Genomic DNA, 24,881 nt, shown 5'->3' on the forward strand with positions numbered 1-24,881 from the left:
GAGCTGAATGACAGGTGTGAGTGAAGGGGAACAGGTAACGAGACGCAGGTGAACTGAATCCATCCATCCATCCATTATCTTAACCCGCTTATCCTGAACAGGGTTGCAGGGGGGCTGGAGCCTATCCCAGCATACATTGGGCGAAAGGCAGGAAAGGCTCACACACTCATACCTACGGGCAATTTAGACTCTCCAATCAGCCTAACCTGCATGTCTTTGGACTGTGGGAGGAAACCGGAGTACCCGGAGGAAACCCATGCAGACATGAGGAGAACATGCAAACTCCGCACAGAGAGGCCCTGGCCGACGGGTATTCGAACCCAGGACCTTCTTGCTGTGAGGCGGCAGTGCTACCCACTGCACCATCCGTGCCGCCGGTGAACTGAATTAATGAATTAAAACTACGGAAAGCTAACCGGGACAAGAGACACAAAAGCAAGGCGGGAAACGGACTGTGCCAGTTCACAGGAGGAGAGCAGACAGCGCGCTCTCTCCTTTTCCGTTTTTTCGGACCGGTAGAGAGCAGAGCGGTAGGGTGACTGACAGGGAGGGGAAACCCAGGGTAACAGAGTAGTCTGTGAAACCGTTTGCCGTCAAAAGGCCTATCCTTTATGCTCTTGTGCGATGTACAGCACAATTACTGGGACATATTACAGTCTGCTGTCTGGAAATTCTTTCGCAGGAATGAAACGAGTTCAGTGTGAAAAAATGATCTTCTCCTCGCTGTAGAAAGCCAAGCAGGAGCGAGAGGTGTTATTTCATTGGTGGGGAGGGGGGTGGTGTTTGGAGCCCAGGGGGTCTGTGTGGATGTAAATGGGTATAATCGACTCTGCTCCCTCAACAGAAACGCATCTGCTGGCTAAAGGAGATTAGAAAAGGGGGGGAGATGGAGCCCTCCTGGGCACTGACTTTGTGGAGCGCAAGTTCAGACTAAGCAAAAAAAAAGCTTCTCAACACCCCCCTTCCTGGCTGGTCTACAGGAAGAGAACACCTTGGCAAAGTTTACTAGCCTACTATAGTCAGCTTCTGTCAGCACGGTCAAGATCCAATCTGATTACCAGAATTTTGTTTAAACTTCTGCTATTAATTCTTTTGCTAGACCGAACGTGTATTTATGTACATTAACTGGATTCCCTGATTAGATTACTTTACATACAGTATGACAGCGTAAGACTGTTTATCCGTCAGTGTATTAAAATATTTTGGTTTGGTTAAACCAGCTCTGGTGTGTTCCGCTAGCTAGCGCTAACTAGCGCACTGGGCTGGGGTAACCATTGGCAACAAAAGCCTGCATTCTCAATAGCCCCCAAATTCAGTTCCCACCTCACCTGCATAGTCTATTAAAGCATTCTCAGGAAACAGTCCCAGATGCCTTTAAACACAATACCAGGCAAGCGATTGATAGCCATTGCACATTGCTAAATTGGAGGTGGTTAAAAAAGACTTCACGATTCAATGGTTTCTCCCTTGTTGATAGTTTATACTGTAGTTGTTCACAAAACAGATAGAGTTGGAATCGGCGCTGTAGATAACATTTTTATTTTAGATTTCGACTTCTTCCATTTTCTCTGTTCGGCCATTGGCGGGGAGGATTAATGTTGTCTGAAACTGTTTGTTTCATCATGTGGGAAATCTCCACTCTGCTCTAATAAGCTGCAACATCCCTGCCTGCCACAGAGTTCACAAAATGTCTTCCACAGCGAGTGGTCTGTGGCTGAGACCAGACAAGGCTAATGGCTGGATCTCCGCTTACATAACCAGTGTTTTACATGGCCAACCGCATGAGGAAAGCATTATGTAACCAAAGAAAAGGATGAAATGTTTTATGCTCCAATGCCGTTTGGGAAGGTCTCTGGTCCAGAGAATTTCTATTGGTATATTTTCCTTGAAAAGCTTAAAGTAACAAAGGCCTTTTTCATCAAGACGAATGTATTGAATTGTAAATTCCTTTTTAGTAAAATTTTTGGGTATTTCTACACTTCAGAAACTGTACACTTTCAGATTTAATTAAGAAGGGTTTGAATTCATGAAGTGTATCTGAGAAAGACTGCTGATCTGAGGTCAGTTTGGCCGGCCTTTCAGCACATAATACCTTATAGATCATCAGTCATACACGTAGATGATTTATGATCGTGGGCCCTTGTTTATATAAACAAACTTTATGCAGCCTTGGTAATATTATTGGTAAATATTACATATTTATATGTAATTAATTACATCTGATCAGTGTTACATAGCCATTGTTCTGCAGCTTGTATGTGCATGAAACAGGTCTGCAGGTATCTATTAGATATTTATAATTCATTACGTGTTTGATAATATATGAGGTCCCATTTCTACACACCGGATTATGTAAACTGCGTTACATAATGTTTGCTCAGCAGCTGTAGGTGGGGGTGAAACAGGAGCTGTCTGTAGTGGGTGACGGGGGGGGGGGGGGGAGTTTAAGGTACTCAGAGAGCCCATGCAGAATCATCTGGAAGTGTGATTGATCCCTCCTGCTCAGGTATAACGGTCCCAACCTGGTCCTGAAATATGACCGGAAAAGGAAGAGGCTGGTGAACATCGCCGTGGACGACCGCAGCTCCCCGTTCTACGCCCTGCGGGATCGCCAGGGCAACGCCATCGGAGTGGCGGCCTGCGACATCGACGGAGACGGCAGGGAGGAGATCTACTTCCTCAACACCAACAACGCATTCGCAGGTACATACAAAGGTACAGACACACACACCTGCATTCTCAGGGAGAGACACACACCTGCATTCTCAGGGAGAGACACACACCTGCATTCTCAGGTAGAGACACACACCTGCGTTCTCAGTTAGAGACACACACCTGCATTCTCAGGTGCAGACACACACCTGCATTCTCAGGTGCAGACACACACCTGCATTCTCAGGTGCACACACACACACACACACACACACACACACACCTGCATTCTCAGGTACAGACACACACCTGTATTCTCAGGTGCAGACACATACCTGCATTCTCGGGTGCAGACACACACACGCACACACCTGCATTCTCAGGTACAGACACACACCTGTATTCTCAGGTACAGACACACACCTGCATTCTCAGGTGCAGACACACACTTGCATTCTCAGGTGCGATATATTACATGTATTAATATATAGTACCTGAGAATGCTGCTAATCTATAACACACTGATTCGTGTTGGCATCATGCAAGAGTTATGAATATCTTAAGTATCAATATTTCACAGACAATGAGTCGATTATATTGGCCGTTTTGAAAATGCAAATGGAAATCATAAAAAATGTCACAGATTTATTTATTTTTTACATTTTTTCAAAAAGATTAATGAAGCAGATTCCAGCAGCTGTTTGGGTTCTTTCAGCAGAACAAGGGGGGTGCAGACAAAATAAAATAAAATAAAAAAGAAAGAGACATTTAATTGACAGGGAAATTTCCTCTGAGTAACAAAAACATTATTATCGTCTCTGAAATGGCTTCCCCCAGCTCAGTCCTGAGGCCTCCCTCTATATGCCGCTGTTCATGCTAGTGAAATTTAATTTGCATTCTCCAAAAGGTGACGAGCTGTTAATGAATTAGCCACTTAGGACGTCTTACCCTCTATGACCACGGCGTGTCAACCAGATAAGCCTGCTTTGAAGAGTGAAAGTCCCAAATTAATTTAATGACTTACTAATCAATCAGGTCAGTTCTCAGACAATTAATTCCTCCATTTGCTCTTAATGTGCTCTGTGGGAGGGAATTCCTTTTGAAAGAGGTTATATTTTTTATAGTTTCATTGATTTAGACTGAGACTGACCGATGAATTAGCTAATGCTATTGTCAGCAGATGGATCAATTTACAAAAAATAAGTTTCAAAAATGTTTTGAGGTGAAGTTCTCCATTAAAGTTTTCATGGGAACATCTACTGTCAGGGAAGGAGTACGTGTGTATGGCCTGTAGCGTGGTGGTTAAGGTAAATGACTGGGACCCACAAGGTCGGTGGTTTGATCCCCAGTGTAGCCACAATCCACACAGCCATTGGGCCCTTGGGCAAGGCCCTTAACCCTGCGTTGCTCCAGGGGAGGATTGCCTCCTGCTTAGTCTAATCAACTGTGCGTCGCTCTGGATAAGAGCGTCTGCCAAATGCCATCAATGCCATTAATGTAATAATGTAATGTAATGTAATGGTAAGATGGGTGATTTTTGAACTCGTACGACAACACGGTCGACACTGAGGCTCTTCTCTGCCAGGGCGAGCGACCTACACCGACAAGCTCTTCAAGTTCCGCAACGGGCGGTTCGAGGACCTGCTGAGCGACGAGATCAACGAGCACCGAGACGTGGCCAATCGCATGGCAGGGCGGTCGGTGGCCTGCCTGGACAGAAAGGTAACCGCGCCTGGCCTCAGGAGAACTCTCCGGGCCTGTTTCTCCCGTGCCTGGCCTCTGGAGAACTCTCCGGGCCCGGCCTGGCCTCTGGAGAACTCTCCGGGCCCGGCCTGGCCTCTGGAGAACTCTCCGGGCCCGTTTCTCCCCCTCTTCTCCTGCTCCAAGCTCCACCCGTCGGGAGAGGCTAGAAGAAGAAATGAAGACCGGGAAATCGAGAACGTGAATTAGAGAAATGTAAAGTGCTTTCTCTTTTAAACGTCGGTTTGAAGCGACGTCCGTTACAGGCGTGGAAGATACGTGGCAGATGGGGAGAGGTGGATTTAAACGTTCTTGCCCCCCCCCCCCCCCCCCACCTCTCGTGTCCTGCTGTAAAATCCAGATATGACCTGCTTGAAATTATTACTAGCTACCAACTGTTTCGAAACCTAGCTTGAGCTGTTTTTTTTTCAGCAGGGACGTAATTTCTGTACTCAATTTGAGTTCTGTGTTGCGAAACGGTAATTAGAAATTTATATGGTCATCAGTGGGCAGACAGGCAGTGAGTTGGTGCCGAGTGTGTGCTTGGGGGAGGGGGGGGCGAGGGGGGGGGGTTGACAGATTTCTCCAGTTCCCTTCCGTTCAGATCCATAATTACATCTGCAGATCGCCCTGCTTCCCTTTGTCTGAAATCTTTTTTTTCTTTTTGCCGCATAATTGAAAGACAGGTGATGAAGTGCCAATCATCGCTAAGATGTGGCTGATAGCCAAAGGACGACATGCCGAACTTTTTCCCCCTGGTCGGTGTCAAGGTCGCCCGTTCGGCCTTTCAGCCACAGGTGAAGGATCGCCCTCTCCCGGAGTGGGGGGGTTGCACAGTGGGGATTGAAATAGATTTTTTGCCCGCTGTATAGCCTTCTTCGCTGATTAGTCTCGGGTCAGGAAGGATGGCGAGAAAAAAAGATAATGCGATTTAAATTCTTCTGTGATGATGCCTCTCGAACGCAGAGATCTGTGTAATGATTGTTTAATTAAAAGAAATTGTGCGTGGGCCGTTTTTTATTTTTTTGCTTGAAGAAGAATCTCTTCTCTCGGCTGACTGATTGGACCACAACATTTCCCAAGGACTTCCAGGGTCATATTGCCGCTACCTGCTCAAAGTTTGCTACCGCGGTGAATTATTGCAGTGCATACAGTATAGTATTTGCACCGGCTAATATTAAATACGACATTATATGAAAATGATGCCAGAAAACTCTGCAAATCTCTGCAGTGTCTGTACTTCAGGCATTTTTCTGTGTGTATGAGCAATTTTTCTGGTTGAATGAATTAGCAAAAACATTAAGAAGCCACGCTCCACTGGACAAGCAAATAGTGATGCTCTCATCCATTGGTAAAATCTCCGGAAAGAGGTAATTGATGGATAGGTTTTAGCCGCAGTGTTTAAGGAATATTTTTCTGGGTTGTCACAGCCTGAAATCCTGCTAAAAGAAAAATCAAGGTGATGGCGGCCATTTTGAGATTTTTCCCTTGTGTAAACCCCTCTCTGGGCTTATCCACACACTTTAACATCTCCTTTACAAGGAAATGAGCCATCAGCAGCCAACTGAGAAGCACCCATTATCCAAACAGCCTTGGTAATGTTAGCTAAGCACACAAAGACAGCCAGAATGTAACCACAATATCCATTCTGCAAATAAACACCTGCAGCTTGTTAGCTAGCTGATCTCTTCTCAGCCACTTTGGTTAAGACCAGCCTCCCCTGAGTGCCATTACATTACATTCCTGGCACGTTAAGTTATCATCACGGCTACTGGGCTTTGAGCAGTATTCGGGGCCCAGGATGTTACCCTATTGTTCGTGATGTGAGGCCTGGCCCGGGGCAGTGTGATGCCCCAAAACAGAGTTTGTCTGTTTGTCTTTATTTTGCGTGAGTGGTTTTGGTGGGAATGATTTCACTTTCTTTAGAAACAAAACACAGAGGGTGACCCAGACACCCCCTGTTGGACAGGAGGTCTGGCCAGGCCCGGTCCCATGAAAGCTTTATGACCAGCTTGGCTGTGCTGGTTGACCAGCTCATACCCAGCTAGACCAGCTTTATGACCAGCTTGGCTGTGCTGGTTGACCAACTCATACCCTGCTCGACCAGCTTATGACCAGCTTAGCCATGTTGGTTGACCAGCTCATACCCAGCTAGATCAGGTTTATGACCAGCTTGGCTGTGCTGGTTGACCAGCTCATACCCAGCTAGATCAGGTTTATGACCAGCTTGGCTGTGCTGGTTGACCAGCTCATACCCTGCTAGACCAGCTTTATGACCAGCTTGACCATAACTTTTTTCAGACTGGTTCTGAGGCATCCATTTTGTCACTCGGATAGCTTAGCTCTGAGACTCAGCCTGCCTACAACTGCCATCCAGCTCACGCAGCTACTAAAAATCTAAAGGGCAGCTACAAAGGGCTTGACCCCCCAACCAAGTCTGATTTAAAATGACAGAATTAGGAAAATTACAAGCTCTACTGCAGTGGTGCCCTCGCTGACAGTTGGGCCGGGCAGAGGAGCTGGCGAGAGGCTGTAAAGAGAGCGGGGGAAAAAAACGGTTTAGTTAGCGGTCCTGCTGTTAGCAACCTGCTGCTGTGTCACTCATCTGACAGTGACAGCTGCCACTCATGAAAATGAGCTCAGCATGGAGATCATGGATATTCGACCATGACTAAAAAACCTGCCTGTTTTAGTCAAGACTAATGAACCAAATCTCCATGTTTTAGTCCAGTTATGGAAGTCTTACGTGTCACCCTATCACTCTGTCGTGTCTGCCTTAATGCAGCGCAGACACATTATTACACGACTGGCTCTTCCCAAAATTATTATTCATGAAAAGCACATAGTAACACCCTAGGGACCTGTGTTACAAGTAGCTTCTGACTCTGGAGGTATACATTGTTATTATTATTAGCTTATTTGTTATTTGAAAGGGGCCATGCACATTAATTAGTAAGCCAGGAAGGCTCATTTTCATCTGTGGTCTCTGGGCTACACACTGTATTGGCTTGCTAACACATACGATTATTTTCAAAGAGGCGAGCCCTCTTACGAACAAGTGATTTATTCCCACAAGGAAAATATTTATTTTTAATGAACCGCTATGATATAATAATTTCTGCAGAATGCTTTAGGCTACTGATCACTATATCCCAATGACAACACGATATCCACATTTTTATTATGTTAAATAATTGTATATATTGTTGGAGTGACATTTGTCCTGTTTTGTAACGCTGTAAACCCCATTCCCCCGTAATTAGGCCCTTGGCGAGCACAATCATAGGATCGGTCAATGGTGAAATAAACCTGCGAGAAAGAGCTTGGCTGTACATACACATTATATGCGCATAATGCTTTTTCAATCAGCGTTGCCCATTAGATGTCCTCCTTTTTGAGGGCTGAACTGAATGACACGTACATGGCGGATGATAATTGCAAGGGGGAGTCGCCGTTCTGAGCCGCAGAGGGCCGCTCGAGCTTCTGGGTAAATAATGGCAGTATTTCTCTGTCTCTTTATTTTAAAGGTTCGGATTCAGGGGACAGCGACTACATCTCGGGATGCATTAACCTCGTTGAAAGTTTGCGCACAGGGCCATTAGCATGTTTTGTGGGGTTGCCTTCGCTTCCACGGGGACTGATAATGGAGTGTGAAATGAATTTCTCTGGGGTTGGGGGGGTTAGCGGTGAGCTTGTTCAGACAGAGGGGCCGCAGAGCCGCACAGCGGTGATTCATAACTGAAAGGACACGCAGAATCTGCCTCACTTTAGGTGAAGCAGCACATCTGAAATCTGCCGTTAATGTACTGTACCGCATTAGCATTCATATACGTTTCTATAGCGGAGAGAGACGGGGGGAGGTTGCACTTTATCTTAGTGGTCTGTTGAAGCTACTGCGAGGTCCATTGCACATGTACATTACTGCGAGGCGGAATAATTTTCAATGTAGCTATAACTATTGTTTGGGAGGGCATTATTGTGTTTTATTCTTAATAAAAAACTGACAAGGGTGAGAAATATGTGCTCCTGTATAAATAACTCTTTAAGCTGGCGCTAATGGTATGGAAAGGAACACGCCGCAGAGCCTGAGAAGACTCTTAAAATGGCGGCTTGTTCCAAAGGCCAAACAGTAATCAAAACCGGAGTAAAGTAGCCGCCTCATTGGCAATCTTATGTACACTGTATAACGAGCACTCCCTGCGGATGGTTAGTCATGTCCTGGGGATGGCAGGTGTGTGAGTGTTGTGTGTTGGATGTTGTAAGTTGGAATGTGTAACGCGTTTGTTCAACAAATATTTGGATGAGTGAGAGTCCGCGATTCAATTTTACAATTTTTCACCCGTTACACCTGCTTTAAAATCCAGCTGTGCCAGCCTGACCAGCTGGAAAATTGAGCTGATTTGGCTGGGTATGAGCTGGTCAACCAGCAAAACCATGTTGAGCTGGGAACAGGTCTGAACTGGTCAGTCAGCTGTTTCAAAACCAAGCTTGAGCTGTTTCTTTCAGCAGGGTTTGGAATGAGCTATGTGCTAGTTTATGTGTGGCTGTAAAGATCCATACAAAACAAACAGTAGCAGCCGTACAGCTGGTAAAAAAGCTAAATATTTGGTCAATGGCCCTACATTACATTACATTACATTATAGTCATTTAGCAGGCACTCTTATCCAGGGAAAAAGCCCTAGAGCGAAGTACTGTTCCAAGTGCTGGAGTGATCACATAGATAAAAACTTGAACCCTTTTAGAATAATCTGATAACTGACCAAGAAGCAATACTACAGTTTTGGCAACTAGAACGCCACGAATGGTAAAATAATTAAAAGCAAGTGCAATCATTACAGCGAGAGGACCAAAGAGCGTGCCTGCTGGATACCGCGTCCTTAATCAATTCCAAGAACTGCATCAAAGGGAAATTAGCTCTTTTGGGAGAGTACGCCAAATTGAGTTGTATTTAAGGCGAGATGATTATAATTAAAGTGTAATAGCTCAATCTACCTTCCACTCCTTTCCATCGATCATTAGCAGGTAATGATTTCCTTTTGTATATTCAGGGGAGGCAGTGTTGCGGTGCTGGCTCGGCTGGGTCGCTGGGAAAAGGCACGGTGACGTGCGGCGAAGGTTACGGAGACTACCCTCCCTGATGACATAACCCTGAAATTAGAAATAACGCCGTTGCCTTTGTCTATAGGCGATTTCGCCTTCAGCTGACTGGTAACCAGTTTGTCGAAGAAATCGTTGAACGAGTGAGAAGCAGAGTTTAAAATCCAGTCTTACATCAACAAACAGCCAAGCTGACAGAGTGTCCTCCAAAACAGTACTTCTACAGTTCCAATTTTAGGTCTCCACTGGAAAAGCATTTATTTAAAATGACTTTTGTGTAATCAGTTGTTATTGATTTTGACTTATTTGCATGTTTTTATCATGTTGTATGCATTTTAACCTATTTCTATGCATTGACTTCTATGCATTTTCCAAATAAATAAATAAATAAATAATATTAATAACAATAGTGATAATAATTATAGTGCCATATCAGGCTAATAGACTAACCTTCACTGAGGCTACAGTGTAAATATTAGTCTAATGGAACTGACATTAATGCACCTTTGTCAAATCTGCTTTGTAATCATAATAATAATAAATTCACTGCAGTCACGTTGAGTGTCATCATTTGCATTTGTGAAATCTCTCTCTCTCTCTCTCCATTCTCTCTTGCTCTGTTTTTTCTTAACTTCTGATTTGTCAGTTGATGGTTTTCTGTGCCTTGTGCTGTTGTGTTACAATAAAGGTGTATTAAACCTCTACCCCTCTTCTCTCTCTCTCTCTCTCTCTCTCTCTCTCTCTCTCTCTCTCTCTCTCTCTCTCTCTCTCTCTCTCTCTCTCCTCCCTCTCTCCCCCCATCTCTCTCAGGGGACCGGGCGCTACGCTATCTACATCGCTAACTACGCCAGTGGGAACGTGGGGGCGCACGCGCTGCTGGAGATGGACGAGGCGGCGAGTGACCCGTCCCGGGGGATCGTCGCCCTGTCCAACGTGGCGGAGGAGGCCGGCGTGCGCAAGTTCGCAGGTCCCGCCGCTCGCCCGCCGCTCGCCGACAAACACGAACCGCATCCCATTAACGTCCTCGTTAAAACTACGACTGCAGGTCCCCCCGCCAGCTGCTATGAAGTGCAGCGCCCTCCTGGGACTTGTAGTTCAATGTTAATTTAGCCGCTCTATTTTGGAGTGACGGGCGACTAAAATACAGGTTCAGAAAGTAAACCTGTCGCGTTTGTTTGCTTATTAGCCCAATTCTTTAGCCGGGTGGTGGAACTCATTAGTGATCAATCTGCTGCCTGAGTTCATGGGGCTTTTCCTTTCTGACCACTGGACTCACCGCCTCAAATGGTAAATGGTAAATGGCAGGCATTTATATAGCGCCTTTATCCAAAGCGCTGTACAATTGATGCTTCTCCATTCACCCATTCATACACACACTCACACACCGACGGCGATTGGCTGCCATGCAAGGCCCCGACCAGCTCGTCAGGAGCATTTGGGGGTTAGGTGTCTTGCTCAGGGACACTTCGACACAGCCCGGGCAGGGGATCGAACCGGCAACCCTCCGACTGCCAGACGACTGCTCTTACTGCCTGAGCCATGTCGCCCCATGAAATAATTCTGTAAACATTAAAAATATTTTCATTCTCATCTCCTTTCATTTGATGAATGAAATCCGGCTTCAGAACAGAGATCCATTCATTCTCTATTGTTTTACTTCAGTTTCCGCTTTTCCCCAGCATATAGCGGAACACTGGGCGGCCTGTAGCGTAGTGGTTAAGGTAAATGACTGGGACACGCAAGGTCAGTGGTTCTAATCCCGGTCTAGCCACAATAAGATCCACACAGCCGTTGGGCCCTTGAGCAAGGCCCTTAACCCTGCATTGCTCCAGGGGAGGATTGTCTCCTGCTTAGTCTAATCAACTGAGCGTCTGCCAAATGCCAATAATGTAATGTAATATAACACTGCTGGAAGCTTTGACAGAAGGGCTTATGGGAAATGTAGTCCGACACTCATCCACTGTAGTTTCTCAGCCTCAGGTCGCCCATCTTTCAACTGAGCACGCTCACAACGGCTGCCGATTCAGTCTTAAGAACACTTGGCATCTCACAGCGCGGGGCAATAAAGCATAGAAACTCCTTTGCTTTGATTATTGGAATGTAAGCACTTCCCTCCACCTCTGCAATCTTATCTGAGCAGTGCGGTGTGGGTGTGGGCTTGCGTTTGATACCAGCACAAAACACTTAATTGAGACAATCAATGAAACAGGGTTCGTTTTTTTTTTCTTGACACGGTTGGGTGTTTTTCTTTCCCTTGTGGAGTTCTGACCTTAATTGCCCGCTTTTTGGGTGTTCAGACCAGGCCTGGTTTTTGCCCAATTTCTTTTTGAGAGTGTCTCTGTATAGAGCACTATAGAAATATATAAAATGTGTTTTTAGTGCTGGGTTAAAATGTTTCAGTGCTGGTTTAATGTGTGTCAAAGTTGGGCTAAAATGTTTCACAGCTGGGTTAAAATGTTGCACAATTGGGTTAAAATGTTTCACAGCTGGGATAAAATGTTTCACAACTGGGTTAAAATGTTGCACAACTGGGTTAAAATGTTTCACATCTGGGATAAAATGTTTCACAACTGGGTTAAAATGTTTTACAGTTGGGTTAAAATGTTTCACAGCTGGGATAAAATGTTTCACAACTGGGTTAAAATGTTGCACAACTGGGTTAAAATGTTTCACAGCTGGGATAAAATGTTTCACAACTGGGTTAAAATGTTTTACAGTTGGGTTAGAATGTTTCACACTTGGGCTAAAATGTTTCAGAGCTGGGTTAAAAGAAAAGCCTGCCCTGCTCAGGTGGCCCTGCTCAGGTGAGATTGCAGATCCCTGTGGTGTTCTGTTCTGTGCCGTCAGTGATGAGCTTGAGTCGGTTTGACGGACACGGAGGCCATTTTGGTTCAGTAATGTGGGTGTGCCCTCTTTCTCATTAAGTGTGACATTGCGTTTATCTTTTACGAGAGCATTTTTTTAGATCCAGCACTCCCCCCTCCACCCCCACCCCCACCCCCCTCCATGCAGGTTTGTCCCTGTGGCCCCACTGAATTATGGGAGGTTTTCATTAGAAACAGGCACCCCGAATGGTGGAGGTCCTGGGTTGATGTTCTGCAGTGGGGGGGGGAGTGCTGGGTGCTGGGTTTTATCGGCCGGTTGCTGCGGCGATGGCAGGCTGGTTTTTTGGCTCAGTCAGCTGTTTACAGCACTGAAAGTCACGGAGAGGTGTGCAAGGACGAGAGGGCCGTATTTCAGCTCCGACTGCAGCTCAATGGGCCAAACACGCCATTAATCACAGCATCGCCCGGGCTCCCGGCCGGGGGAGACCTGGGACCTGGGGGGTGAGCTGGGGGTACTCTGCAGAACCTGGGACCTGGGGGGTGAGCTGGGGGTACACTGCAGAACCTGGGATCTAGGGGGTGAACTGGGGGTACACTGCAGAACCTGGGATCTAGGGGGTGAACTGGGGTACACTGCAGAACCTGGGATCTAGGCTGGGCTGGGGGTACACTGCAGAACCTGGGATCTAGGCTGGGCTGGGGGTACTCTGCAGAACCTGGGATCTAGGCTGGGCTGGGGGTACTCTGCAGAACCTGGGACCTAGACTCAGCTGGGCTGGGGGTACAGTGCAGAACCTGGGATCTAGGCTGGGCTGGGGGTACAGTGCAGAACCTGGGAACTAGACTGGGCTGGGCTGGGCTGGGCTGGGCTGGGCTGGGCTTGGCTGGGCTGGGCTGGGCTGGGCTGGGCTCCCCCAACCAAGGGAGGTATAGCACCACATGGAGACACTCTCAGAAAAAAAGGTTCAAAAGCTGCTATAAAGGTACGAATGCTTGTTGCTGTAGCCGTGACCTATAGGTACACTATTGTACCCCGAGCCAGCCATATATCATTAATTTGTACCTTTTTTGCTTGGAGAATATATTCACTCGTGCCCAAAGGGAGCATTACTGTACTTTTACGGTAGATTTAGGAAATGTGATCCTTGAAGAACAAAAATATTCCTCCACTGACATTGTCCTGTGCATGATGATGGTGGTAGGTACTAACAGCACCACCAGAGGGTGAATGTGGGACGAAAGGTGAGACTTTTGGGGTACCTCTTGCGGGATGCCTCAGTCGACCTCGTTCAGTTGGAATGAATAACTCATGGCAGGACAATAAGTCCCGTTTCTAATTGCGACTTAACCTTAAAGTGTCATAACAGTTTTTATTGCCTCAAATGACTGATGTTATTTATCCGAGGCTATAAAACAGATGATAAATCCACTCGGCTCTGTATCTCTGACTGTGGAGGGACCAGTCGCATTCTAATGTGTGCTGTGATTTGGTTGCTCTTCCAGTGTTCCAGGTACGAGTTTTTGGTCACACTTTACGATAAAGGTTCACGAATCGCCATTACCTAATGTGCTTGTTAATCATGAAATAATGACGAACAAATACCTTAATTATGCCTGAAATTAACTTTTCATTAGTTCATGTATTTGATAACTAACTCATGTATTTTTTTTTACATGAATATTTATACATTAGCAAACCATAGGATACACTTAGAATTAGTTAACCATTAACTAAGACATAAAAGTTTTTTTCATTTGAATATGAACTGGCATTAACTAATGTCGTTGTTAACATAACTTAATGGTGTGCAAATACATTAACAAATTATCAGTATTTAGTTGTTTAACAACTACATTAGTTGATGCCTATTCATGTAACCTTATTTTAAAGTGTTACCAAGTTTTCACTTTGTTTATAATTAATTTCATTCTGATTTGAAGCTTGTTACTTGAGTTGCTTGTTACAGGGATAGTTTCAGAAGCTGACAGATGGTCTTTTTTTTTTTAGGTTAGCTCTTGGGTTCGGAGTGCCTTAAACTGCACCATATTATGGATTTGATTGATTTAAGATGCATCCGGAATTTTAGTGCTGTATTTAGACGTTTATTATCAATTCAAATTCAGCCTTCAGCTTCAGCATTCCACTTTAATGCATAGATTGTTGCTTTTTTTTTCTTTTTCTTTTTTTTTTAGCTAAATATTAATGTATTCCAGATTCTGTTTGGACCCTTAGCCTTGACTTGACGCAACGGACAGGGTGCCGTTCGCTGTCAGAGACGTCGGAGCGGAATTTAATATGAATGTCTGTTTTACAGAATTTATTTTGATTGCACAGAAGGCTCGCTGAGATTTTCCCTTAATGCATGAACTGTCAGACGTTCCCAGAAGCCCGGTGCTCAGTCCCCGGGAGTCGTAATTTAGCCGTGTTCTGGGGGCGGTGGTGCCGACAGCGGAGAGGGGTATGCCCTCCGCGTGAGCCTTTTTCTTATGAACGTCATAATTTCTGCTCTTTTTAAAATGAGCTGTCAAAACTTCTGTATTGTTGAGTGTGGGTTGCCAGAGACTGCAGGTTGGTCCGGTTACACCGATAACTCGTCGATATAAATATGGCTGGACTCGAAACTGGAACTCCGTCTCGACCCCACATACGTTTGTCACAAGTTTGATTCCGCATCCGTCAGCCAGATACGGATAAATACGTCAAATACATTGAACTGCGTTTGAAAACCGGGCATACATTTCACAAAATTTCAGCAGTTTGGTCACCAGTTATAGTAGCCTATACCAGCTGAATGTGCAGAAAAAGCAGGGAGAACACGGCCCGCTGGGGTGTAATTCTTCACAAAATGGGCGATAAGAAACCGTCATTAGGAAAGGCACTTCAGGTCATATTTCAGTCTAATGATTAAGATGATGTTTCAGGAAGTAAAAGTAAAAGCACTCTTTTTGAGGATGAGGATTTCTATTTTGATGCACTGGACGCAATCGCAGGACGACACCAATTCAGAGCCTTATTATCGATTGGAGTTAGCTTGCTTCGTAATTCACCTAATGCACAAGCCGGTGGTTTTCTGTAATCTGATTTAAACCAGTGCACCCTGGGCCTCGACGTATTTGTGCTTTGTGCTGAACCACTGTACCCACGAGCACCACATCCACTAAAGAGACAGCCCCCTGGCTGGGACACAAACAAGGCCTCTGCCCTCAGTTTGTCAGTTATGGCTTCAGTCAAGAAAGTGATCACTACAAGATGCACTGCCCAACAGAAGCACAGTATATATTTCCACACTTTAGCATACTATACCTATCGTATATCCAGATTCACAAGGTGCAGTGCCTGCCGTATCTTAACACCCGCAGGTTAATATGGAGCTATTCTTAGCGATTATATCTCATTCTCAGCAGCGGTGATCAGAGCCTGGAGAAAACTCAGAGAACAAAGACACAACACAATGAGACTTTTGTCCAGGACTGACCCTCTCTCGATTAATTGAACGTGAAATGGTGAATCGATGCAGATTGCACAGCCACACAATAATCACACTACTGGAGGATGAACGAGGGGCTCGAGGCGCACACACACACACACACACACTCAGTTACACACACACACACAGTTACACACTCACACACGCACACAGAAACACACACTCACACACACAGAAACACACACACTCACTCACACACACACACACACAGTTACACACTCACACACACACAGAAACACACACACTCACACACAGACACACACTCTCGCACGCCTGCCGGCTATGCTGAAGTTGCTCTTCACGTTTCCTTGCGTCCGGCCTTTTTTAAATGAGGTTGCGGTTGCTCTGCTTCTGCTGTGCTGGAGGTCCTGGACACCTTGTCTGAGGCTTCACATACACACCCTGCTAATACATTCTCCTTTATTTACACGGGACGCAGGACCTCTATTGAGGAATTTGTCATTAACCATTAGCTGAGGGATTTCATCGTGACTGCAGCTGTGCATTCTGATGCTCTGCAGCCTTCTGTCAGGGGGCGGTCAGGTGTGTCCGTTACCTCCATTAACATGCAGGCCATTCCACCACCTGTTGTCCTAACAGCGTTGATATCGTTTTCTGAGTTGGGCCAAGGCCCGCGTTTGTCAGCATTATTTGCTAGATTTTCTTGATCACTTGCCATGAAACAAAAAAAACTGTTCTCTGCAGTTGGGAGGAGACTGTAATGTTTGCAGCAGGAAGTACTTCAGGGAAAGTGTGTGTTCAGGACATTAGTTACGTAGCTGAGGTGACTTACAGTTGATTAGACTAAGCAGGGAACAATCCCTGCTGGAGCAATTTTGGGTTAAGGGCTTTGCTCAAGGGGCCAACAGCTGTGCGGATCTTATCATGGCTACATCGGGGCTTGAACCAACAACCTTCCGGGTCCCAGTCATGTACCTTAGATACTAGGCTACAGGCTCTGACTGGCTCTTGTTTTTTGGGGGTGACAGGGGGAAGAGGCGTGGTGGTGGGACCCATCGTTAGCCAAACCCGCTCCGACATCTTCTGCGTCAACGAGTACGGACCCAACTTCCTGTTCCGCAACAACGGGGACGGAACCTTCACAGACATCGCCTCCACTGCAGGTGAGCAGACATCGCCTCCAGAGGGCGAGGACCAGCTGACCCCCCAGTTACGGCCAGCACGGACATCTTAAACAGAGAAGTCGACATCACAGTTGTCACAAAGGATGACATTTATTTCCAAAAAAATAAAGGAAGTCTTTACAGCCAAAACAGAGGCAGAACGGGCCCCCAGACAGGGTAAAGCCAAAAACAACAGTCACAGAGAGAGGGAGGGAAGGATCTGACTCAGAGGAGGTGCTGTTATCGGGCAGAGTAGGAATTGAGTGTGGATTGTGGTTGCATGGGTTGAGTGTGGGTTGAGTAGGAATTGAGTGGGGATTGTGGTTGCATGGGTTGAGTGTGGGTTGAGTAGGAATTGAATGGATTGTGGTTGCATGGGTTGAGTGTGGGTTGAGTAGGAATTGAGTGGGGATTCTGGTTGCATGGGTTGAGTGTGGGTTGAGTAGGAATTGAGTGGGGATTCTGGTTGCATGGGTTGAGTGTGGATTGTGGTTGCATGGGTTGAGTGTGGGTTGAGTAGGAATTGAGTGTGGATTGTGGTTGCATGGGTTGAGTGTGGGTTGAGTAGGAATTGAGTGTGGATTGTGGTTGCATGGGTTGAGTGTGGGTTGAGTAGGAGCTGAATGTGGCATTTTCTCTGGTCCAGGAGTTGAAGACCCGATGCAGCACGGTCGAGGGGTGTCGCTGGCGGACTTTAACCGGGACGGGAAGACTGACCTGGTCTACGGGAACTGGAACGGGCCCCACCGCCTCTTCCTGCAGCTCAGCACCAACCGGAAGCAGAGATTTAAGGTTTGTGGGCGGGAAATGGAAGCTCTGCACCAATCAGAAGCAAAGCGTTCATGTTGTGGGCGGGGGGAATCCCAAATTTGGGGAAAATAGGGGTGACATAAAAACCATCTGGCAGCACCCAAACATCAGGACCAGGCCTTCGACCCATTTTGAGATCATGCCTCCATTTTCATTCAGATGCATTAAGGTATTACACTCACGGAGCACTTTATTAGGAACACTATACTAATACTGGGTAGGGGCCTCCCTTTGCTCTCAAAACCCTCGATTCTTGCAACTCTTGGCTGATAATCACATGAAAAAGTAGGTGTACCTAAGTAAGTGCTCATTGAGTGTAAGATTTACGAACGTTCAATGCATATCAAATACATACATCACAATATTATAGAAAATAAAAATAAATTAAAAAAAGGCAGTTCATCATGGACAGAACGGTGCCTGTATACAGTAAAGATGTAAAACACAAACACAAACTCAATCACAGACCACAGTAAGGTCTCGGTGGTTCTGCTCCGCGTGTCTGTAGTTCCTCTCTGATCTCCGGGGGGCCTTCACAACTCAATCTCCCAGCAGCCCCATCAATCAGATTGACGGATGGCCTGAGAGCAAACGGCCTGACCTCCAGTCAGGGCCCCGGTCGTTAATTGGGCCCGTGAAGCTCGTTCGGCAGTTAATTACCGCCCGGAGCGGCTGACCTACAGTCTGGCATAACAAGTCATAAAGAGGGAGAGAGCTGCTCAAATTGAAAACGGGAACAGGAGAGCAAAGCCCTCAGAAACGTTTACTTGTACAGAGTCAGCGTTTATGGTTCAACCTGCAGGGGATATGAAGAAGATGTCAACAAAAGCAGGAGTCGCTCTGCTTCAGGCACTGGCCGTTTTTTCTGTTGGACTCCTGTATCCCACAATGCACCTCTCTGCTGCAGAGGAGCCGGCTTTCCCAGATGCCTGGCAGATAGACTGATGGCAGTGAGGAGGGCACATCAGTGCACACACCAGCGCGCACATCGACTCCAATAAATCCACCACTGATCAGCGCAGGGACTCCCCGGGGTCAATGAGGGGATAGGTCTGTGTACGAACATGCACGTGTATGCACACATGCGCACGCACACACACATGCACACTCACAGCACACATACGCACACACATACGCACACGCACGCACACACACACACATACTCACACACATACGCATTCACACACGCATATGCACACACATACACACACACATACGCACACACGCACACACACACAGTCACAGCACACATACGCACACACATATGCGCATGCACATACACACACACATACGCACTCACACACGCATACGCGCACACATACACACACACACACACATACTCACACACATACGCATTCACACACGCATATGCACACACATACACACACACATACGCACGCACACACACACATACACACACACACACACACACAGCCAACAGCCCTCCAACCACAGTAAGCTGGACCTCACAATGGTCCTCCTGCAGGTACCGTATCGTACACGTGCACAGTTTGATACTTTAGCTAGTGGGTGTGCATCAGTAGGTATAGATGGTGGTCTTAAAAGAGTTTGTTCAAGCAAAGCTAGCTGCTGTAATTACAGGATAACGTGGGAGACCAGTCTCTCAGCTAACGGCTGCCCCCCCCCCCCCCCCCCCCCCCCACACACACACACACACACACACACACTCAGTGCTCCTGACTTCATCCTGAGCTCAGAGATTGAAGAGGGTAATAATTCAAATTTGGCCGGACTGCGCTTCAATTATGGCATTTAGGAGGCAGGTAATTGGACTTGACTTCTGCTGAGGTGTGTGGGTGTGTGTGTGCGTGTGTGTGTGTGTGTGTGTGAATGCACCCCATCTGCTGTGATGAAGGTGTGTGTGTGTGTGCACCTGTCTGTGTGGAGGTGCGCATATGTGTGTGTGCACTCACTCGTGTGTGTGTGTGTGTGTGTGTGTGTGCGCGCACGCTTTTTTCAGTGTTCATGTGCTTGTGTGTGTGCGCTAGTGTCAGTGTGTGTTCATGTGCTTGTGTGTGTGTGTGTGTGTGTGCACTCACCCGTGTGTGTGTGTGTGTGTGTGTGTGCGCGTGCGCGTGCGCTTTTTTCAGTGTGCATGTGCTTGTGTGTGTGTGCTAGTGTCAGTGTGTGTGTGTGTGTGTGTGCGTGTGTGTGTGTGTGTGTGGCGTCTCTGGTGTGAGGAGCTCTCAGTGGCTCTTTCACGTCCCAGATCAATGCCAGGGCCGGTGCTGGTTCATGGCTTTGGCACACAGGTTCATTAATGCCGGTGCTGGTTCATGGCTTTGGCACACAGGTTCATTAATACCGGTGCTGGTTCATGGCTTTGGCGCACAGGTTAATTCCTCTCCAGAGCTGACAGAGTCCTCCTAACGGGACGTCCCACCCGGGCCACTGATCCCTGCCCTGTGTGATTAAATCTCAGCGTCCCTCCGGGGGGGTAATTTAACCCGCTGCTGAAGCCAGCAGGTTTGGTGTGCGGCTGAGCGTGGCTATCATGCTGCTATAAGGCTTCATTAACATCCACAGCCGATCCGCCCGTCAGATCGAACCCTCTCCCCCGCCTGTCCCCCCCCGCCTGCCCCCCGCTGTGGCTAACGCCCTGGCACACGGGCGCGCGTGTGTTTGGGGAGGGGGGGTGCGGGAGGAAATATTGCTTAAGCATCACACGATTTGTTGTTTAATCGATGTGTGACTGAAATACACGGAGCCCAGAGCGGAGAGCTCACAGGGCCACTCGGGTTGTTCCGTGGTGCAATAACGGCGATTTCTCAGGGGTCATATATAGTTTTAATGCGGCTTGACGTCACTCTGACGCCTTTTCTGACGTAAAAAAAAATCATTTAGAACTTTAAAATGGCCGACTGGGGAAAGGTGGAGCTGTCGGGGTCAGACGTCCTCTGAGACGGATTCTTGAGCTGACTCTGACGGCGTTTCGTTTGGAATATACACGTGTCCACTTGCAGACGGCGAATAATTTAACATTTTTGAACATTTTCTTAGTGAAAATACTTCAACCAAGGGAATGTGCTGTAGTCAAATATATTTTTTTGGCACTGTCACAGTTTTATTTTATCAGAGGGCAACTCTTATATTTTTACAGATCCCAATTTTTGTGTTTTTGGTTAGTCTGTCGCTAGAAGGACACAAACATGTACAGACTCACACACACACACACACACACACACTCCTCTCTGTCTGTCCATTTCTCATACTATCCCTCCCTCTCTCTCCTATTCTCTTTCTCTCCCTCCCTCTCTCTCTCCCGCTCTCTCTTTCCCTCTCCCTCCCTCTCTCTCTCTCTCTCTCTCTCTCTGTCTCACACACACACACTTGTCTCTATCTGTCTCTCTCTCCCTCTCCCTCTCTCTCTCACAGGAAGGTCAGGGCACTAGCCCCAGCAGTGGGCTTTATGAGGCTGATAATTAAAGTGAGGCGTAAATGTGGGAGGATAGGAGAGGAGAGCCGGGCCATAACTCTTCCTGCTGGACTCACGACTGCATCACAGAGACACACGAATAGCTGTTAATTTCCTCTGGGACAGGCCCACCACAATGACACTGCCTCCTACCTGCAGTACAGGTGTAGAGACAGGAGCCCCTAACCCCCTACAGGTGTAGAGACAGGAGCCCCTACCCCCTACAGGTGTAGAGACAGGAGCCCCTACCCCCTACAGGTGTAGAGACAGGAGCCCCTACCCCCTACAGGTGTAGAGACAGGTACCCCTAACCCCCTACAGGTGTAGAGACAGGAGCCCCTACCCCCTACAGGGGACAGGAGCTCCTAGAATAAACAGTAATATTAATGAAAAGATACAAAGCCCAAACGTCAACATAATGTAATACAATAAAAAGAAAAAAGTCATTCAGGATCATCAGCTCCATACTGCAGTGCCTGTAAACTCACTCTACAAAAGATAAAACTCTGTCTTTTTTACTGTTGCCCCTATTCAATTCTGTTCAATTCCATTTTATTTGTATAGCGCTTTTACAGAGACACTTTCACAAAGATGCTTTACAGTGGAAATAGAAAAGAAAATTGGGAGCCAATATACCTGTGCTTGTCTGTGACAGTGTGGTAATCGCCATAACAACGCAACTGTGCTTGTTTGTGACAGTGAAGTAATCACCATAGCAACGCGCCTGTGCTTGTCTGTGACAGTGTGGTAATCGCCATAGCGATGCCCGTGTCTGTGACAGTGTGTAATCGCCATAGCGATGCCCGTGTCTGTGACAGTGTGTAATCGCCATAGCGATGCGTGTTGTGTTCTCAGGACATCGGCACGCAGAAGTTCTCCATGCCGTCTCCGGCGCGCACTGTCATCGCCGCTGACTTCGACAACGACAGCGAGCTGGAGGTGTTCTTCAACAACATCGCTTACCGCGGAGCCACGGCCAATCGGCTGTTCAGGTGAGTGAGAGGGGCGGGGCCTGGGAGGAAGGAGTTGAGTCCTCTCTCAAAGACACCTCCGTTGCAATCCAGGGCTTTCAATCCAGTCCTGGAGGGGGCACTGTGTCTGCAGGTTTAACTCCAGTCCTGGAGGGCCGCAGTGTCTGCAGGTTTAACTCCAGTCCTGGAGGGCCGCAGTGTCTGCAGGTTTAACTCCAGTCCTGGAGGGGGCGCTGTGTCTGCAGGTTTAACTCCAGTCCTGGAGGGCCGCAGTGTCTGCAGGTTTAACTCCAGTCCTGGAGGGCCGCAGTGTCTGCAGGTTTAACTCCAGTCCTGGAGGGCCACAGTGTCTGCAGGTTTAACTCCGGTCCTGGAGGGCCACAGTGTCTGCAGGTTTAACTCCAGTCCTGGAGGGCCACAGCGTCTGCAGGTTTAACTCCAGTCCTGGAGGGGGCGCTGTGTCTGCAGGTTTAACTCCAGTCCTGGAGGGCCACAGCGTCTGCAGGTTTAACTCCAGTCCTGGAGGGCCGCAGTGTCTGCGGGTTTAACTCCAGTCCTGGAGGACCGCAGTGTCTGCAGGTTTAACTCCAGTCCTGGAGGGCCGCAGTGCCTGCAGGTTTGATAGGAAAGCGTTTTCTTTTGCTCAAACACACCCGCAGTATGTGTCAGTTCAGTGCCCTGTCTGACGGGCTTAGAGTTCAGCATTTCTCCTCTGGAATAAACTCAAACTGGCTCTTCTGAATTTGGCCTTTTCACAAAAGAGAAATTCACTGCAGATGACAGGCATGTCTGACATCTGAGTTTAACAAAATCCTTAAATGACATCTGGTACATCGCTCAGTCCAGAACGCGAGGCGGCTCCAGACGGGAAAGGGATCCTTGCTGAGCAGAAGTGTCCATATATTGGAGGGCAGGCCTTAAACATAATACTAGGCTGTTTGTTTATACACAGTCTACGGAATGAGCTAAATCTGGCCGGACATTTTTAGGAAATTTAGAAATCCCGTCTGGATGGATATATTCGGTCCCAAGAAACGAGAAAGCTCTGGAAAAAAAAAAGAAGGCGGCCTATTTCTGGGCTTGAACTGGCGCACCCCTGCTTTAGCCAATGACGTGCGTCCCTGGCAGGGTGTCGCGGCGAGAACACGCGGATCCTCTGATCGACGAGCTGAACGTCGGGGAGGCGGCGGAGCCGGACGGGCGCGGCACAGGTAGGCCCCGTCTCACCTGAGCGCTCAAACGGACCGTCTGAATCTGGTCCTCAAACAGGCCGTTAACACACCGCTCAAACTAATGCGCAGAGGAAGCGTAAAGTCATGTTTTAAATGCTTTCTTGTGGAGATGAACTCTGAATTGGGGGCCGCAAAGTGTTTGTTTCAACAACAAAAAAAATGAACAAACATTTTGTGACACGGAGGCAGGTGTGGCCAGCTATTCAAATGTGTGATTCATGGTGAATAGAGAGCAGTGTGGGTCAATGCTTCCAATGCGCCTTGGAAATTATGTATGTGCCATATCTATTTCTGCCACAAGAGGGCATCAAAAGTCCACAATCGTCTGTATTGTCTGGACTGCCTCTGAGTTTCTCTCCTTGAGAACGAGTCCAGTTCAACTCTCCACAGTCCCACAAAAGCTGTATTTCACATAAGCTAGGGTGTGAGGTACATATTGTAGTATTTGATACACCTGTTCAGCACCAATCACAGAACTTCACTGGGTTCACTGAGAACAACGAACACTGTTAGCTCAGTGGATTGATTAGCATTAGCATCCTAAGTCCCAGGCACTGGGCAGATGTCAGCACCCTGGCTGGCTGTGTGATCATGTCCCTTTCCTGTCTGGTTGTCAGGGGCGGCGGTCACAGACTTTGACGGAGACGGACAGCTGGAGCTGCTGGTGTCCCACGGAGAGAGTGCAGCCCAGCCCATCTCAGTGTACAGAGTCAGCCAGGTGAGATCAGCCCATTTCAGTGTACAGAGTCAGCCAGGTGAGATCAGCCCATCTCAGTGTACAGAGTCAGCCAGGTGAGATCAGCCCATTTCAGTGTACAGAGTCAGCCAGGTGAGATCAGCCCATCTCAGTGTACAGAGTCAGCCAGGTGAGATCAGCCCATCTCAGTGTACAGAGTCAGCCAGGTGAGATCATCCCATTTCAGTGTACAGAGTCAGCCAGGTGAGATCAGCCCATCTCAGTGTACAGAGTCAGCCAGGTGAGATCAGCCCATCTCAGTGTACAGAGTCAGCCAGGTGAGATGAACCCATCAGTGTACAGAGTGAGCCAGGTGAGTCAGCCAGGTGAGACCATCCCATCTCTGTACACTGAGATGGGCTGATCTCACCTGTCTAAATTTGTATACTGAGCCAGCCAGGTGAGATCAGCCCATCTAAAAAGAACAAATTTATATGAAAACAAATCTAGGTACAGTACTGTATGTATGTGTGTCTGGGTCGGTGTGTGTACATACCAAAATCTTCTGCAACATTCCTGCAACTTTCAGTTAAACCGTTGGCATGGAAACTCTCGCTCTCTCTCTCTCTCTCTCCCGGCGTAGGGCTCGTCCAATCGGTGGCTGCGTGTGATCCCGCGCACGCAGTTCGGGGCGTTCGCCCGCGGGGCCAAGGTCGTGACCTACACCCGACGCACGGGGTCTCACACGCGCATCATCGACGGCGGGTCGGGGTACCTGTGTCAGATGGAGCCCGTCGCCCACTTCGGCCTGGGTAACATCCCCCGCCCC

The 24,881-nt window shown here is 47.6% G+C and overlaps 1 protein-coding gene across 1 annotated transcript in view; it reads left to right on the forward strand.

Moving 5' to 3' along the window:
• Positions 1-24,881, forward strand: part of crtac1b (cartilage acidic protein 1b) — a 37,206-nt gene that overhangs the window by 6,884 nt on the left and 5,441 nt on the right. The window contains exons 3-11 of the mRNA XM_061227600.1: positions 2,507-2,703; positions 4,238-4,374; positions 10,301-10,457; positions 16,793-16,927; positions 17,574-17,719; positions 22,029-22,165; positions 23,273-23,355; positions 23,994-24,094; positions 24,696-24,864. Coding sequence (XP_061083584.1) covers positions 2,507-2,703; positions 4,238-4,374; positions 10,301-10,457; positions 16,793-16,927; positions 17,574-17,719; positions 22,029-22,165; positions 23,273-23,355; positions 23,994-24,094; positions 24,696-24,864 — 1,262 coding nt within the window. The remainder of the gene's footprint in view (positions 1-2,506; positions 2,704-4,237; positions 4,375-10,300; positions 10,458-16,792; positions 16,928-17,573; positions 17,720-22,028; positions 22,166-23,272; positions 23,356-23,993; positions 24,095-24,695; positions 24,865-24,881) is intronic.

The sequence above is a fragment of the Conger conger genome, chromosome 18, assembly GCF_963514075.1.
Source record: "Conger conger chromosome 18, fConCon1.1, whole genome shotgun sequence".
In the NCBI taxonomy this organism is placed as follows: domain Eukaryota; kingdom Metazoa; phylum Chordata; class Actinopteri; order Anguilliformes; family Congridae; genus Conger; species Conger conger.